Below are 15,082 nucleotides of genomic sequence, written 5' to 3'. Positions count from 1 at the left end.
ACCCGCTTCGCGATACATGGTTTTCACCATAAGTTGTGCAAGATAAAAAGTTACCACGAACCGTGTGAAAGTTGTGTATGTGAATTGTGCAATTTAAAATGTGAAAGATACCATCTAACAAAGTGCAAGAATAACGATAAGACGCTAAATGAATATGCTAAGAACTGACCTAAACAAGATCTCAAATGCCTTATCAGGCGCACCTTTATTATTATTATTATTATTATTATTATTATTATTATTATTATTATATTTATAAAACACTGCGATAAATGTCTCAATTTGTCCCGACATTATATTGAAAAACAACTTGATGTTGTAGTTTCAAATTTTGTAAAATAAAAAGTCTGCAACTGCACTGATGTCTTTTAATGACGTAAAGAATGTTACTTTCTGGATAGTCTTTGTATTATTTAAAAAAATAGAATGTTAAGTTAGAGATTTCAGATATGAAGGTAACATTACTTTATGATCTGCAAAACCCAACCAAGAGCTGATACTGGAAAATAAATGACTGTCCCCTGGATGCTGTTGTCCTTCATCATGATCAATGAACAGCAGCGATACAACAGCACAAAGAAATAACATGGTTCCACGGTACACAGCTGGAGAACCCAGACCTGAAAACAATAACGCTTAAAATAAGAAAATTTTTAATTTGAAACTTTCACTATTATAATTTCTTATATTTTCTGAGTAATTGTATGTACAAACTTGCACATAAATATACTTTAATATTAAAACTTTGAGTAAAATAAAAAAATTGCAAATATAATATTTCAATAGAATACTATTTAAGTTTATACATTTTCTACTTTCATTATCATATTATTCGACATCCTGGAAGGTACAGGTTACCAGCATAGCTCAGACAGCTTGTGCATTTGTCTGTTGAACCAGAGTTGCATTCGGGTATTTGTTTGATTCCAGCTTGGGCTGATTATCTGGTTAGGTTTTTTCCTCAGTTTTCTCCAACCATGAGCCAAATGCCAAGTAATCTATGGTGAATGCTCGGCTCATCTCACCCAATAACATCTTGCTATCACCAATTCTATCAATGCTAAACAACCTAGTAGTTGATAGTGTCCGTAAATAACCAATTCAAAAAATCCTTGAAGGTAAATTGATTGTTATGCTAGTCATTAGAGCTGAAGTTTACAGTTGTTGACCTGGGCGAGGATGATTGGATTTTTAAGACACAATAAGAGTCCTCTGAATGGCTTACTTCATAGAGGAAGTTAAGATTGGGAGGGAGTGTCATAGATTTACTGTGAGTAAAAAGAACGTTACACCTAACTGAGAGATACAAGCACAATAAAGAGGCATTTACTAAAAGAGTAGACGTCACATTTTTTGCTAATTTAACTTTTTACTGAGTTGTGGAACTTTACATCATTCATTCAGCTTTCTCCAATCTTTCCTATTTTCTGCCTTCCTCTTTGTTTCTTTATATGATCCATATATCTTAATGTCATCTATCATCTGATATCTTCTTCTACCCCGAACTCTTCTCCCGTTCACCATTCCTTCCAGTGCATCCTTCAGTAGGCAGTTTCTTCTCAGCCAGTGACCCAACCAATTCCTTTTCCTCTTCCTGATCAGTTCAGCATCATTCTTTCTTCACCCACTCCTTCCAACACAGCTTCATTACTTATTCTATCTGTACACTTCACATGTTCCATTCTTCTCCATATCTACATTTCAAATACTTCTATTCACTTCTCTTCACTTCGTCGTAATGTCCATGTTTCTGCCCCATACAATCCCACATTCCATACAAAGCACCTCACTAGTCTCTTCCTTAATTATTTTTCCAGAGGTCCGCAGAAGATGCTCCTTTTTCTATTAAAAGCTTCCTTGGTCATTGCTATCCTCCTTTTTTACTTCCTGGCAGCAGCTCATGTTACTGCTTATAGTACACCCCAAGTATTTGAAGCTGTCCACTTGCTCTACTGCCTCATTTAGAATTCGCAAGTTTATCTTCTGTATTTTTCTTTCTATGACCATGCTTTTCGTCTTATTTGCATTTATCTTCATCCCATACTGCTCATAGCTGTCATTTAGCTCCAGTAGCATATCCTTTAGCATCATTTCCTCTTCTGCTAACAACGCCAATCTTATGCAGTTCATTCTTCTTCCTCCTACTAACACTCCTCCCATGATAGCCATGTCATTTATTAAAAGTATAGTGAAGCATTCATTCAATTTGAGTACCTATAATACCAAACCAACAACTTAATCTACCTGAGTCTGTGCCCAATTCTTCTGGTAAGATACCTCTAAATCTAAAGATTGCAAAAGCAAATGATATTCTTAAGATTATTTAGCATGTTTCAGAAATCAGTCAGGAATTTTATGATGACATTCCAGGAGGGACCTCTGATCTTACAAAAAAAGACATTGATTGAAATAAAAAAACTCCATGTTTGCATGACTTCAAGTTTTCCAGTCATTGATTCCCGCAAAACTATCACTAAGCTCCATACTATATTATTTTTTTTTAAGTTTACATGTGTTATTGTAAACAATAAAATAGTTTGTTTGTACATTTGAGGTAAAACAATAAAACACTGTTTGAATGTAAATAAATTTGAATATTTCGTTGAAAAATTGTTAAAAGAACACATGTCCACAGGTTTCAATACTTATCAGTATTACATTAGTGTATTATTTTGCATTTTATAAGAGATTTTACTTTGAAAGCTGCAAATGTCAACAACAATGTCATTATTTGCAACAGAAAATTAGAGAAGACACATAATTATAATTTGAAAGGAAAGCAGTTTTTTGTTAATTCCCTAAAGTTCACTCACATAAACATTTATCCTTTTAATAAACAGGCTATCTATTATTTATCGTTCTTTTCCTCACAAATTTCTTTCCTTTTCAGGCTAGATCTCTGACAGGTAAAACAGGAAACAGGTCTCAACAAAAAATGGCAAAAATTCGTAGAATCCCAGTAATTGCATGAAATGTTTAAGTGATTGATGCTTGTGTGATTGTGTAGATTTGGATGTTTGTAGGTTATGATGTATTTGAAATAAATTAAAGATGTATGTTACATTATTAAGTTATTTAATTTATGTCCTTTATACTATGTTGCGGATTACATCAGCCTGGTCCTTCTGCTGCTAAGGAAAAATGATATGTTGCAGGTTCAGTAGCACACTCTTGCTAAGGAGCAAGATGAACGTAGAGTATTGCAGAAATGATACCGGTAACATATTTTTCCCAAATAGGTTCCCACTTAAACATTCCACATTAAAGAATAAGTTCCTCTCTAAAGCAGTGTAAATTTACATGCTAAAATACGTACCAGAGAACAAAGTTCCAATGCCAGCTACAACTGCAAAATCGTAGTGCTGAGTGATGAGGATAGTACGAAATGGCCCACACAGGCTTAAACCATAGAACCACAATATGCTTTGCACTGTTCTTAAAACAGAAAATTGTAGTACTCGAAACCATTGTGCTTGTGATACCGTATGTCCAACTGAGAATGGTTTTTGAATGTACATAAGAATACCACCAGCTCTGAAATTTTAAAATAAATTGGAAAGGATCAATTATTTATTGTAATACATAAAAATATGCAGCAAAAAATAATTCTCACGAAATTTAACAAAATACACTAACAAGGAACAGTTGCCACACTGATGTCACAGATATGTTTAGGAATTTTTTTAGTGGACATGTAGGCCTACTGGTTTTCTCTTCCATAAGATCTGGCTCTCCAGAGAGAAAAAAAAGGGGGTAAATTTTTCGATTTTTAAGCACATTGAAAATGGTACATCCTTTAATTCTTGGAGATTGTTTTGCATAACAGTGCATTAAAAAGTTAGTTACAGTGACCACAGTTTGTTTTGCATAATAGTGCATTAAAAATTACAGGTTAGTTACAGTGACCACAGTTTGTTTGCATAATAGTGAATTAAAAATTACAGATTAGTTACAGTGACCTCAGTTAATGCAACACTTTGGTTACAGTGATAGTCATTAAGTAGTACTTTTTTTTCTGTATTACACGAATGTGATGTATAATTTTTATAAAAATTAATTTTTAAAAAGTACAGTAACTTTTTATAGCAACCATTTTCAGTTACTGTGATGAAACCATTTTACGAACCAAGAACTGGAATTCTAAGAAAAGAGAGTGGAGTGTGAGGTAGGTCATACTCGTTCTTCTGTCTGGAAATAACCCTTTAAGAACAATAGCAGGCCCAATTGTGTACTGAACTATAATCCAGATATTCAAATCAGACTCAAAACTTCAAGCATTCAGTTTGCAAACAGGCGTCACATACAGGTCAATGATGCAATATCCTAAGAAAATAAAAGTTCTAAGTTACTTACTTAAAAATGGCTTTTATAGAACCCGGAGGTTCATTGCCACCCTCACATAAGCCTGTCATTGGTCCCTATCCTGAAAAAAATTAATCCAGTCCCTACCATCACATCCCACCTCCATCAAATCAATTTTAATATTATCCTCACAACTAAGTCTCGGCCTCCCCAAAGGTCTTTCTCTCTCAAGTCTCCCAACTAACACTCTATATGCATTTCTGGATTCACCCATACGTGCTACATGTCCTGCCCATCTCAAACATCTAGATTTAACATTCCTAATTATATTAGGTGACGGATACAATGCATACAGTTCTGCGTTATGTAACTTTTTCCATTCTCCTGTAACTTCATTCCTCTTAGCTCCAAATATTTCCCTAAGCACCTTATTCTCGAACACCCTTAACCTCTATTCCTCTCTCAAAGTGAGAGTCCAAGTTTCACAACCATACAGGACAACTGGTAGTAGGCCTATAACTGTTTTATAAATTCTAACTTTCAGTTTTTTTACATCTATTGGTAATATGTCATTCCCATTTAACCTAACCTCCTTTAGTCTCACAAAGCCTATTTTATATCTAACTAGTTCTTTTGCTACTAATGTTACCGGTACCCCTCATGTTCTATGAAGACTTGTGACATTCAAGTACCAAATATAAAAGTTCTAAGTGTAAAAGATAATGTTATAAAAAATCGAGAATAATAGGAAGAAAGCTGATGTGTGTCGTAAACTTGGTTTGATTAAAGAAGAATTTTACTGAGAATGATTTACAGATGCAGTATTTTGCAAAACTGAAGCAGAAAAAAAAATAGATTTCTTCAACCTTACTATGTATTTCGCTATTTTCTGCAATCCATTAAAGTACTTTTCAATATATAACAAAACCAGCAAAATGGCGTAAAGTACTGTCTTTATTCGAATATAATACGCACATCCATTTTTTAATCCTAAAATCCACAAAAAGAAATATTGGCGAATATAATACGCACCTGTGCTAAAAACCACTAAAGATTAAAATTATAATTCTATTTCAAAATAAATTATAAAGACACTTTATCTCTAGACGTAAGTCACAATCATCTTCACTGTTTTGCAGTATCAGAACTGAAACTTCCGGCCAACAATTCTAGGTTGATGTCAGAACGTAACTAACAATGACTAATGCCATGCCACCCTTTCATCAGTAATTATTGATAAATTTGTTTGGTTTATTTAAAGAGGCGCTATTGTTAAAAGTTATATGTATACATAAAACCTCAGAAAAAAAAAGTGTCATTGCCGTAGTTTAAAATAAGATTCGAATTAATAATGATTGTTGTCAAAAACTGAAATGAAATTACGAATGAAAAGTGCGCAAAAGACGAGAAAACACGAGCCTGCAATGGCAGTTTCTGTCAGTGGTTTCCCAGCAACTATCTCGTAGCATAGTTTTAATTTAAATTTGAGTTTGAATGTTTGCATGCGAACAAAATACGCACCCCAATTTTCAAGTTGACAACTCCTAAATATAAATAAATATACAGAGTGAACAATAAGTATGGAATATTGCTAATAACTTCTTAAACTTTAATTTTACAAGAAAAAAAAGTTTTATACAAAAGCTCTTGGAGATGAACCATACAATATGATACCACTGTTCGAAAAAAAATTAGTTATTCAGTTATACAGAGTGAAAGTGGCTGGTCTCTTGAGCAGTGAAAATTTTCTAAGTCACTTCGGGTGACAGTGGCGTAGCGTCAATGTAAGCTAAAAAGCTCAGCTTCCCCAGTTAATAATAATTTCATAACGAACCTGCAGTTTATGAACAAAATTATTTATTAATTTTAATACAATTTTTATTTACGCGTTAAATATTGTGATGCGGCAGCTCAGGATGATTTGTGATGCAGCAGTAAACATGAAGCCTGCACACATCAGCTTCCAATCCCCTCATTTTTCTGTGTAACCCACCCCGCAGATTTTCCATCTCTTTCTAACAAACTACCCTGGTTGCAAGGCTCGCAAGAAGCTAGCTTTAACATGGAAAAGAATTTAGTTTCCGAGTTATCCCTTTCGTGAGTTGTGTTTAGTTAAAGTATTAGTGTGCATTGTGGCTGATATAATAAATAATGAGTGAAATAACTGTTGCTGACACTAATTTACTTGAATTTTTAGGACAATTCTATTGTCAAGACTGACTTATGAACAAAAGTGTGATTTAAAAAACAAACAACCGACTCCCTTGCTGTCAGTGAAGGACACAACCAAGACAGACGCATACTTACGTAGTTACTAACTGTATTTATTGACCGTTAATATTGTGATTTCTCTAAATATGACAGAGAGTGAGCTAGTGTTAAATTATACCTATATGTGTCTATTTGTTAGAGATATGTGTAAACCATGAAATCATAATTTACTACATACCATTTGAGGTGATGTCTTATTGGTGTTACTTACGAGGTTCCAACCAATCTTCGGACTGCTGACTTGATATTGACTACTATTTACTTTAAGACTATATTTTTCCAATACGTTATTTCATATGTACGTGGAAGACAATTTGAGTTAGCTTCCCCTGCTCAAAATTTCATGCTACACCACTGTTGGGTGAACGTGCAGTTCACTACCATAAACCTCCATGTGCCACTTTAGTTAACTCCATAATACAAGGCACTGATTTAGGCTACCTCCACAGCATGCTTCGAATCTCCGTAGAGAATTTTTTGTTTTGTCCCTTCTTCTATTTTTTATAACTCCTTTTAGTATAATATAATCAAATAATTTTGCTTATGTTAATTCATATTACTTACAGATAATTACAAAATTGGTGAAAATTTGTGGTTATATTCCAGGAAATCAGAATATATTTTGTCATCAGAATTATGGTTTTTCTTCTTGTTTACAATTACTACGTTTAGGCCCTGATGATTACAGATTTTAGTATAATAAGCATATTCCCTATAGCACAACTTGCAAATTAATTATTGCCAATTATTTAACTGTCAACATTTTTACTGAATGTTCCTTAGGCAATAGAGTGTAGAGCAGCAGGGATTAATAAAATAATTAACCTCCACAGCATGCTTGGCGTGGAGCAGTGGTTAAGCTAATTAATTTCTATGCAGACAGTTCGAGTTCGAATCTCTGTACCAAATTTTTTGTTTTGTCCTTTCTTTTATTTTTTACAATTCCTTTTAGTGTAGCCTAATATAATCAAATAACTTTACTTATGTTAATTCATGTTACTTACAGATAATTACAAAATTGGTGAAAATTTGTGGTTATGATTCCAGGAAATCAGGATATATTTTGTCATCAGAATTATGGTTTTTCTTCTTGTTTACAATTACTACCAGTACGTTTAGGCCCTGACGATTACAGATTTAGATTAGTATACTAATCATATTCCCTGTAGCACAACTTGCAAATTAATTATTGCCAATTATTTAATCGTCAAAATATTTACTGAATGTTCCTTAGGCAATAGAGTGTAAAGCAGCAGGGATTAATAAAATAATTAACCTCCACAGCCTGCTTGGCGTGGAGCAGTGGTTAAGCTGCTTAACTTTTATGCAGACAGTTCGAGTTCGAATCTCTGTAGTGAATTTTTTGTTTTGTCCTTTCTTTTATTTTTTTATAACTCTTTTTAATGTAATATAATCAAATAATTTTGCTTATGTTAATTCATGTTACTTACAGATAATTATAAAATTGGTGAAAATTTGTGGTTATACAGTAATTTCAGGAAATCAGGATATATTCTGTCATCAGAATTATGGTTTTTCTTCTTGTTTACAATTACAATGTTTAGGTCCTCATGATTACGGATTTAGATTAGTACAATAATCATATTCCCTGCAGCACAACTTGCAAATTAATTATTGCCAATTATTTAACCATCAACATATTTACTGAATGTTCCTTAGGCAATAGAGTGTAAAGCAGCAGGGATTAATAAAATAATTAACATAGCATTTTACTATGAAAACCCCTAATTGTCGTCTTTAGTGTTACTTCCATCTAGCATCAAAAGTTTCTATTAACACGAAAAAAATAATAAAGTGAAAAGTATTCTAAGGATTAAAAAAATAACGAAAACCTGTTATATTTTCACTGATGCATTTAAAAGGCAAAAAAAAAAAAAAAAAAAAGTTTAGTAACTCCACGAAGATTTGAACTTGCAATCTCACGAACTCTTAGCTAATGCTCTACCAACTACGCTAACAGTTTTACTGCAGTCAGAATGCCATTGTAACGAGTAATGGTCGTATTCCACTTGAGAACCTGTTATACAGTATATAGTGTTTGTATTATAATATTCACTGTTTAAACACTCTGATGATCTGTCTGTTTTAAATCTCGTATATGAATTATTTTCTCGGAAGATTTTAGTCATTAACAATTGTGTTCTCCTCTGAACAAAGCTTGGCTGTCCCGAGTCCTCATGGAAATATCCGATTCGAACTTAGTCTCTCAGACACCGGCCATTTTCATTCTGACCAAGTGTACAGTAAATTTTATTTTTTAAATGGGACCCTATATTAAAATTTACATATTCTGAGTCTCCATTAAATTTTACGTATGGGTGTGTAGAAATTTTACCCATTCACCCGTTTCATGTCTTTTAACTATTTATTAAACTTGTTTTGTGGACATCAAACTTGAGACAAATAAGTATGTAAAATCATATTGAGTAGGTCATAAAAGTAAACAAAACACTATGACTAACCAAGCCTTAACATAGATGCTCAAAATGATAACCATTCACAGCCAAACAATGTCCCAGTCTATCACAAAAACAGTCTACTGTAGATATGAGATGGAACAGGTCAGTCATGTAACTGTGAGAAAGACAATGGACAGTGATTCGTCCGTCAGATGGGGACGTTAAGCCTGGTGGCACCCTTAGTGCTATTCAACAGGAGTAGGCTATGTGCCAGCACAGGGTTTCCCCTTCTCTCTTCCTCACCTTCATCATCATCCTCACCCATCCCCTACACTACACTTACAGGAACACATACACTCACCTAGTACACCTGGGCTAAACGTGTGATGGTTCTTTTCTCTCGATATGTAAGTTTTCATGGGCGACTAGATCTTTGCTTGTTTCGTGTGGATCCTTGTTCTCTGTGTTTATGTATTATAGATCTTACAATAAAGAAGCTTATAGAAAGTATTCTACCTATCTCTCTGTAACTTTTTCCTTGTGAGTGCAGTAACACAACTTTATCTCGAACAGAGGATGAATTTCACCTTTCTTCAGTCACATGTTGACAGTACTGAGCACTACCACACCATACAACTGACTGGTAAATAACCCTTAGTGAAGGTACAGAAACATGACCTTGTTTTTAATGCAATTTAAATGACAGAAACATACAATTATGCCACTGTGCCAATAATTTTTTGGTGATTCTAATATTGTATTTTAATTTCTAGAAAGTTTATCCTGTCATTGAATAATTTCGTAATTAAAATCGTTTAACTAACTTAACTTTGTCCATATATATACAGACGTGGACAAATTATTAGACTAAATTAATTATATGTACAACAAAGCTGTATTTATCGGCAGAAATAATGAACAAAAATGTATTTTGCACAGAAAAAATGGACAGAAAATTTAATCTGAAGATTACTAATATTTTGTGAACATTCCCTTATTCTTTATTAACACGTTGATTTTGATACAGACGCTGGAAACCAAAGTTTGACACTTTCTTTGAATATCAGCATCATTTAGCCAGATATCAGACAGTGCTTAAATGAGTCCATGTTTTGTTGTAAGCCTCTTTTTGTTCACTTTCTTCTTCGGTATAGATCACAGATTTTCATTTTTGTTCATGTCCGATCTTCTTGCAGGCCGTGGAAGAACACACAGTTGAATATCTTCTGCAGTATATAATTAAAACATCAGTAGTACCAACACAGCCAGGCAAGAGGGATAATTTGTAGAAACAAAAGCCGCCCTAAATAAGGGTTCGATAGATCAGCCTACTAATCAATTCATAAGGAATAATAAGTAAACAAAACAATTTTGTGACACTTGGAAAGAAAAAGAAAAAACATTAAGATAAGAAAACGTAGGAAATCATTTACAATAAAAATTTTGTTGGGTACAAATGATTACTAATTATAGCTAAGGATGATTTTAACACGAGAGATCCTATGGCATCAATCGTTGCATCAGAAATTTTATATTGTTTAAGTTGATTTAAAGTTTCACGTGGGATTGTGCCACGGGCACAGAACATGAGCCCACAAACTGTCCAATGTGTAATGTGGTATTGTGCTCCAAGATGCTGACAACAAGGCTCATATATGACTTGTTTTTCACGACACACCTCTTGTGGCTGTTGCTCATGCATCTCAAAATGGATTGTGGGATCAAGAATGACACCCTTATCCTTCTGCCGATCAATTATGATGATATCAGCCTGTCTAGTAGAGCCATCAGAAGAGACGCAACCAACCTCCTCATAAACCTCATAGGAAGCATTCTGACGGATTGAAGCTGCGATGAGAGAACGAACCGTATTATGTCTGTTGATTCGGAGCAATTCTCCATGACAGCAAAAACCCAAGACGTGAGGAAGCGTTTCTTGCTCGTCGCATCTTCTGCAACGGGTTGAGTCAAGAGTTCTACCAGGGAGAGTACGTACTTAACCATTGAAAAAATATACTAGAATATGTAAACAATCATGTTTACAACAATAGAGACTCTGTGAATTATACTGATAGTTGATATGACGAATTATATTATGTTTCCGAGAAAAATGTTTTAGTCTAATAATTTGTCCACGTCTGTATGTATATATATATATATATATATATATATATATATATATATATATTGCATTTTCAATTGTCTTAAATTGAACCCAGTACTACAACAAAATGGGGTGTGTTAATAGTTTTTCGAGCCTGTGGTTAATGAAGTTTGTTCAATTACATTGTGTAGTTAATTTTTATTTTCAATTTTTTTATATCTAATACAGCTTGGAACTTGAACTTCGTAAGTGGCCATTCTCTTAAAACATACAATGTGTAAAATATATGGATTGAAATAATAACAGTAAGTAAACATAGTAAGTAACAAAAAAAAAAAAAAATCTGTATCAAAAGTGTTTTGCAAGTGCTTCACATTATCAGTTATATAGCAAAGAAAAAGTATTGAGATTCAGCAGAAATTAAATTTCGAAACGTGTTTTTGAAAATGCCATCCAATTGTTTATCTATTCATCATCTATTCACTGATGTACAGTGATTTCTCCTAACTATTTGACGAATTTTGCTCATATTCAGCATATATCGGACAATTTAGCTGAGAATGATGGGCATGAAATATTTTTCTTAAAAATTAAGAGGTGTCTATTTGAAATCAAAAGCACAAAATCACGAACTCAAAATTGGTTCTAATGATTTTATTTATATTTTGATTCCTGCATAAGAAGACATAAAATAAGCTTCCATTATGTCCCCAGACACATGTTTCAGAGGAAGTAATTATTTCTATTTTTCATTGTGAATATTGTCAGAGTCAAACTGGGTAGTCACTACCCTTCATGAAGGGCATCCCATTGTTATAGGATTAAGGGATTAAGTACAGCTTACAGCAGTAAAATTTTGGAAATATTCAACATTTTTTTCCTCCATTACTGTATCTTGTACAATAATGAAAATTAGTATGTGTAAAACACTGTCCTTCTGCTATACGAAAAAAAAAAAAAATATTTTTACGATTTAAAAAAATTATCTACATTTCATTTTTCAAAATTCAGTTCACTGTGCAGTGATAGATCATGTCATATCTACAATATGATGCAAGATCATTTCTCTACCTTTGATAGATTGTCTGATAAAAAAAATTCATTTTAAAAAATGATCAAATATCAGTATTTCCTTCTAACACAAAATAAAAAAAATATGATTTATTAAGGAATGTAGTGGAAAGAGCATGATATTGTAAACAAGAGTTTCAACAATAAAATAAAAAAGGTAGAACATGAAAAAGTTAACAAGTTTGTGAGTTATGAGGGAAACGCTTCATCAATGCACAGAAAATTGGCATCATTTTTAATTTTGAAAATATATATATAATTTTTCTTTAAATCGTAAAAATATTTTTTTTCGTACAGCAGAAGGGCAGTGTTTTGCACATACCAATTTTCATTATTGTACAAGATACAGTAATGGAGGAAAAAAATGTCAAATATTTCCAAAAATTTTATTGCTGTAAGCTATACATAACCCCTTAATGCATTTGTTACATGTGAGTAAACAAAAGCAAAGTCTAAATGTATTTAAATGTTAATAACACTTTTAACCCAATCAATACATATTTAAATTTCCTACACTAAGATTTAAATGCCTGGACTGTGGATGACTGTACAGTGTGCTGTAAAAAATTTATAAAAAAATAAATATACAAGATTTTGATAATGAATTTATCACAAGCTACACTTAAAGTATATACTTACTGAGTCTTATTAAGATTCTTTGGTGTGATATTGCACAACCACAACTTGACAAGTGAGGTGATTGGGTCAAATGACATTTTTAATAAGCATAAAAATATTATTATAAATAATTAAAATACATGTATATGTAGAATTATTTTACGTAAATGTGTATACTTAAATCGTAAAGTCAAATGTCTTAATTTTGGAACTACAGCGAATGAATTTTCTGTCAAAGTAAGAGAAGAAAAGTTTATCTTCTTATTTGTTTACATATTAAACGGCTTCATTTAAATATGTTTCTTGAATAATAATAGGTCATAAAAATGAACTATAAACAGCAATCATTCACAACATAAACAGAAGTGAATTGTTTAAAAACGTGTAAAATATATAAGGAAAGTTTTTATATTTTATGCTCTTCTTTTCCACAATTTAATATAATTCACTACGAATTCAGTCACTTTATGTCTCAAGAAAACAATGGGATAGCAAGATAACTAGTTTCTAAATAATGGTCCTCAAACTGTTTTGTAGAATATTTCTATGAAAGATTCCATCGTCTATAGGAATTTTTCCGTTACAATCAAACTGCTGGAACAAAAAATAAAAAAAAAAGATATATATATATATATATACTTACCACATTTACTCACATAATTTCACTTCTTTTTCCTAAATATTCTGAGACGAAAAATCAAGGAGAGAAAATTATGCGAGGACTAGAAATATCGAGAATAATCTAAATAACAACAAACAATTTATGCGCTAATGAAATCATTGTTTAGTACTAAATTTCTACAAATATGTACATATACAATTTGAGTAATTATGAACAATTTTGAACTTTTCTTTGTTCTAGTGTATGTCGGTTCTATGCAATTAGCTGACCTTGACTAATCTCAGATCATCCTGTTAAACTTTGTGCGTAAAATTTTATAAAAATTAATTTACTATGTAAAGAAAATAAAAGTTCAATTATTTTACACTCCACTACTTTCAATAGACAATAAATCCAGATCATCATCGACGTCGTCAGCAGTGTTGCCAGACTAGCAACACAAAAATTCACCCACATAACAACCAAATACCACACACGGCTTTAGAATAATTTTTTGTGTACTATAATCCTGCAGACTATATACACATTTTAATTAATTTACTGTACTTACAAAGCTTTCTGCAGCCAATGCTGGCTTAGTGTTCCTTCAACATTCACACTATTATTGTTACAGTATTGTATAAAAGTTGTTTAGTGTTTAAATTTATGCATGTATTATGCATATAGTTATCTATTTATAATTTGTTTAAATACAGTGTATATTAAGCAATTTAATCTTAGGTAACAGAAAATATATTTGTTAAGGGTAGTACATGGAGCAGATTAGAGAGAGAGAGGGAAAACCAGACAAGTGATTGAGCTTATTGTTATTTTCTCCCCCAACCTCTCAATATGACCCATAGCCACTACAATCGTGATCTAATAGAGATTGAGAAGGCCACTGTCCATAGAGGTAAAAATTTGTTCTCCAAGCCGACACCATCTCCCTCAAGTTCACTGTCAGGCAGTTTCAGCACAGTCCTTGACCAGTGTCCAGTATTTCCTTATCACTCAAAACTTTGAAACCCGGGAGAAAGTCCATTAAAAAAGTCAAAAACCTTCAAATAGAATGCCAAAATCTAAACTACCCCTACAAATTAAGGGCGATTTAGATAATCCACTCATGACTCTTTGAGAGTTAACTGTACTGGAAGTTTTATGTGCACATTTATTTGTTTAGTTAACTCAAAAATTTAGTGGGCCTAGCTGTGAAAATTCCACATTCTACACAATTCTCCACACAGCAACCAAAATTTCACACATTTTGTGGAATTCAACACAGTTTGGCAATAGTGGTTGTCAGAGCAATCACAGACTTTTCATTATAAAAGGGATGAATAATGACCTTGGGTTTCCCCATCATTTTTTCGATATTTTGAATCTTCTAAGATGCTCCTGAAGAGAAAAGGATCCAATTTTGTTTAATATCGGGGGGGGGGGGGGAGAAATCTATGTATTGTGAGTCCCTATCAGCATGGCATGGCACGACCTCAGTTGCGGATAGAGGTGACTGTCTCGTGGAGTGTATCTGCGAATATATTGAAAAAGCAGTCGCAGACAGCTAATAAGGGTGGTCCTCCAGCTTGTGGGTTGGACGAAGGGCTAAAAGTCCATCACTATAAAAAAGAGCTTGTTATAAAACCCCAACATAAACCTCAGAATGGGACTGATTCATTACCGTGACAACAGCAAAGG

At 32.9% G+C, this 15,082-nt stretch overlaps 1 protein-coding gene across 3 annotated transcripts in view; it reads right to left on the bottom strand.

Annotated features, from left to right (window-relative positions):
- LOC138692705 (proton-coupled zinc antiporter SLC30A5-like) overlaps window positions 1-15,082 on the bottom strand; it is a 50,200-nt gene that overhangs the window by 17,547 nt on the left and 17,571 nt on the right. For all 3 annotated transcript variants that reach the window (XM_069815851.1, XM_069815853.1, XM_069815852.1), the window contains exons 3-4: window positions 3,317-3,534; window positions 466-620 (exon numbers count right to left, since the gene is read on the bottom strand). In XM_069815851.1, coding sequence (XP_069671952.1) covers window positions 466-620; window positions 3,317-3,534 — 373 coding nt within the window. The remainder of the gene's footprint in view (window positions 1-465; window positions 621-3,316; window positions 3,535-15,082) is intronic.

The sequence above is a fragment of the Periplaneta americana genome, chromosome 17, assembly GCF_040183065.1.
Source record: "Periplaneta americana isolate PAMFEO1 chromosome 17, P.americana_PAMFEO1_priV1, whole genome shotgun sequence".
Classification (NCBI taxonomy): domain Eukaryota; kingdom Metazoa; phylum Arthropoda; class Insecta; order Blattodea; family Blattidae; genus Periplaneta; species Periplaneta americana.
The sequence above is the reverse complement of the archived record's forward strand: the minus strand, read 5'-3'. Positions and strand labels throughout refer to the sequence as shown.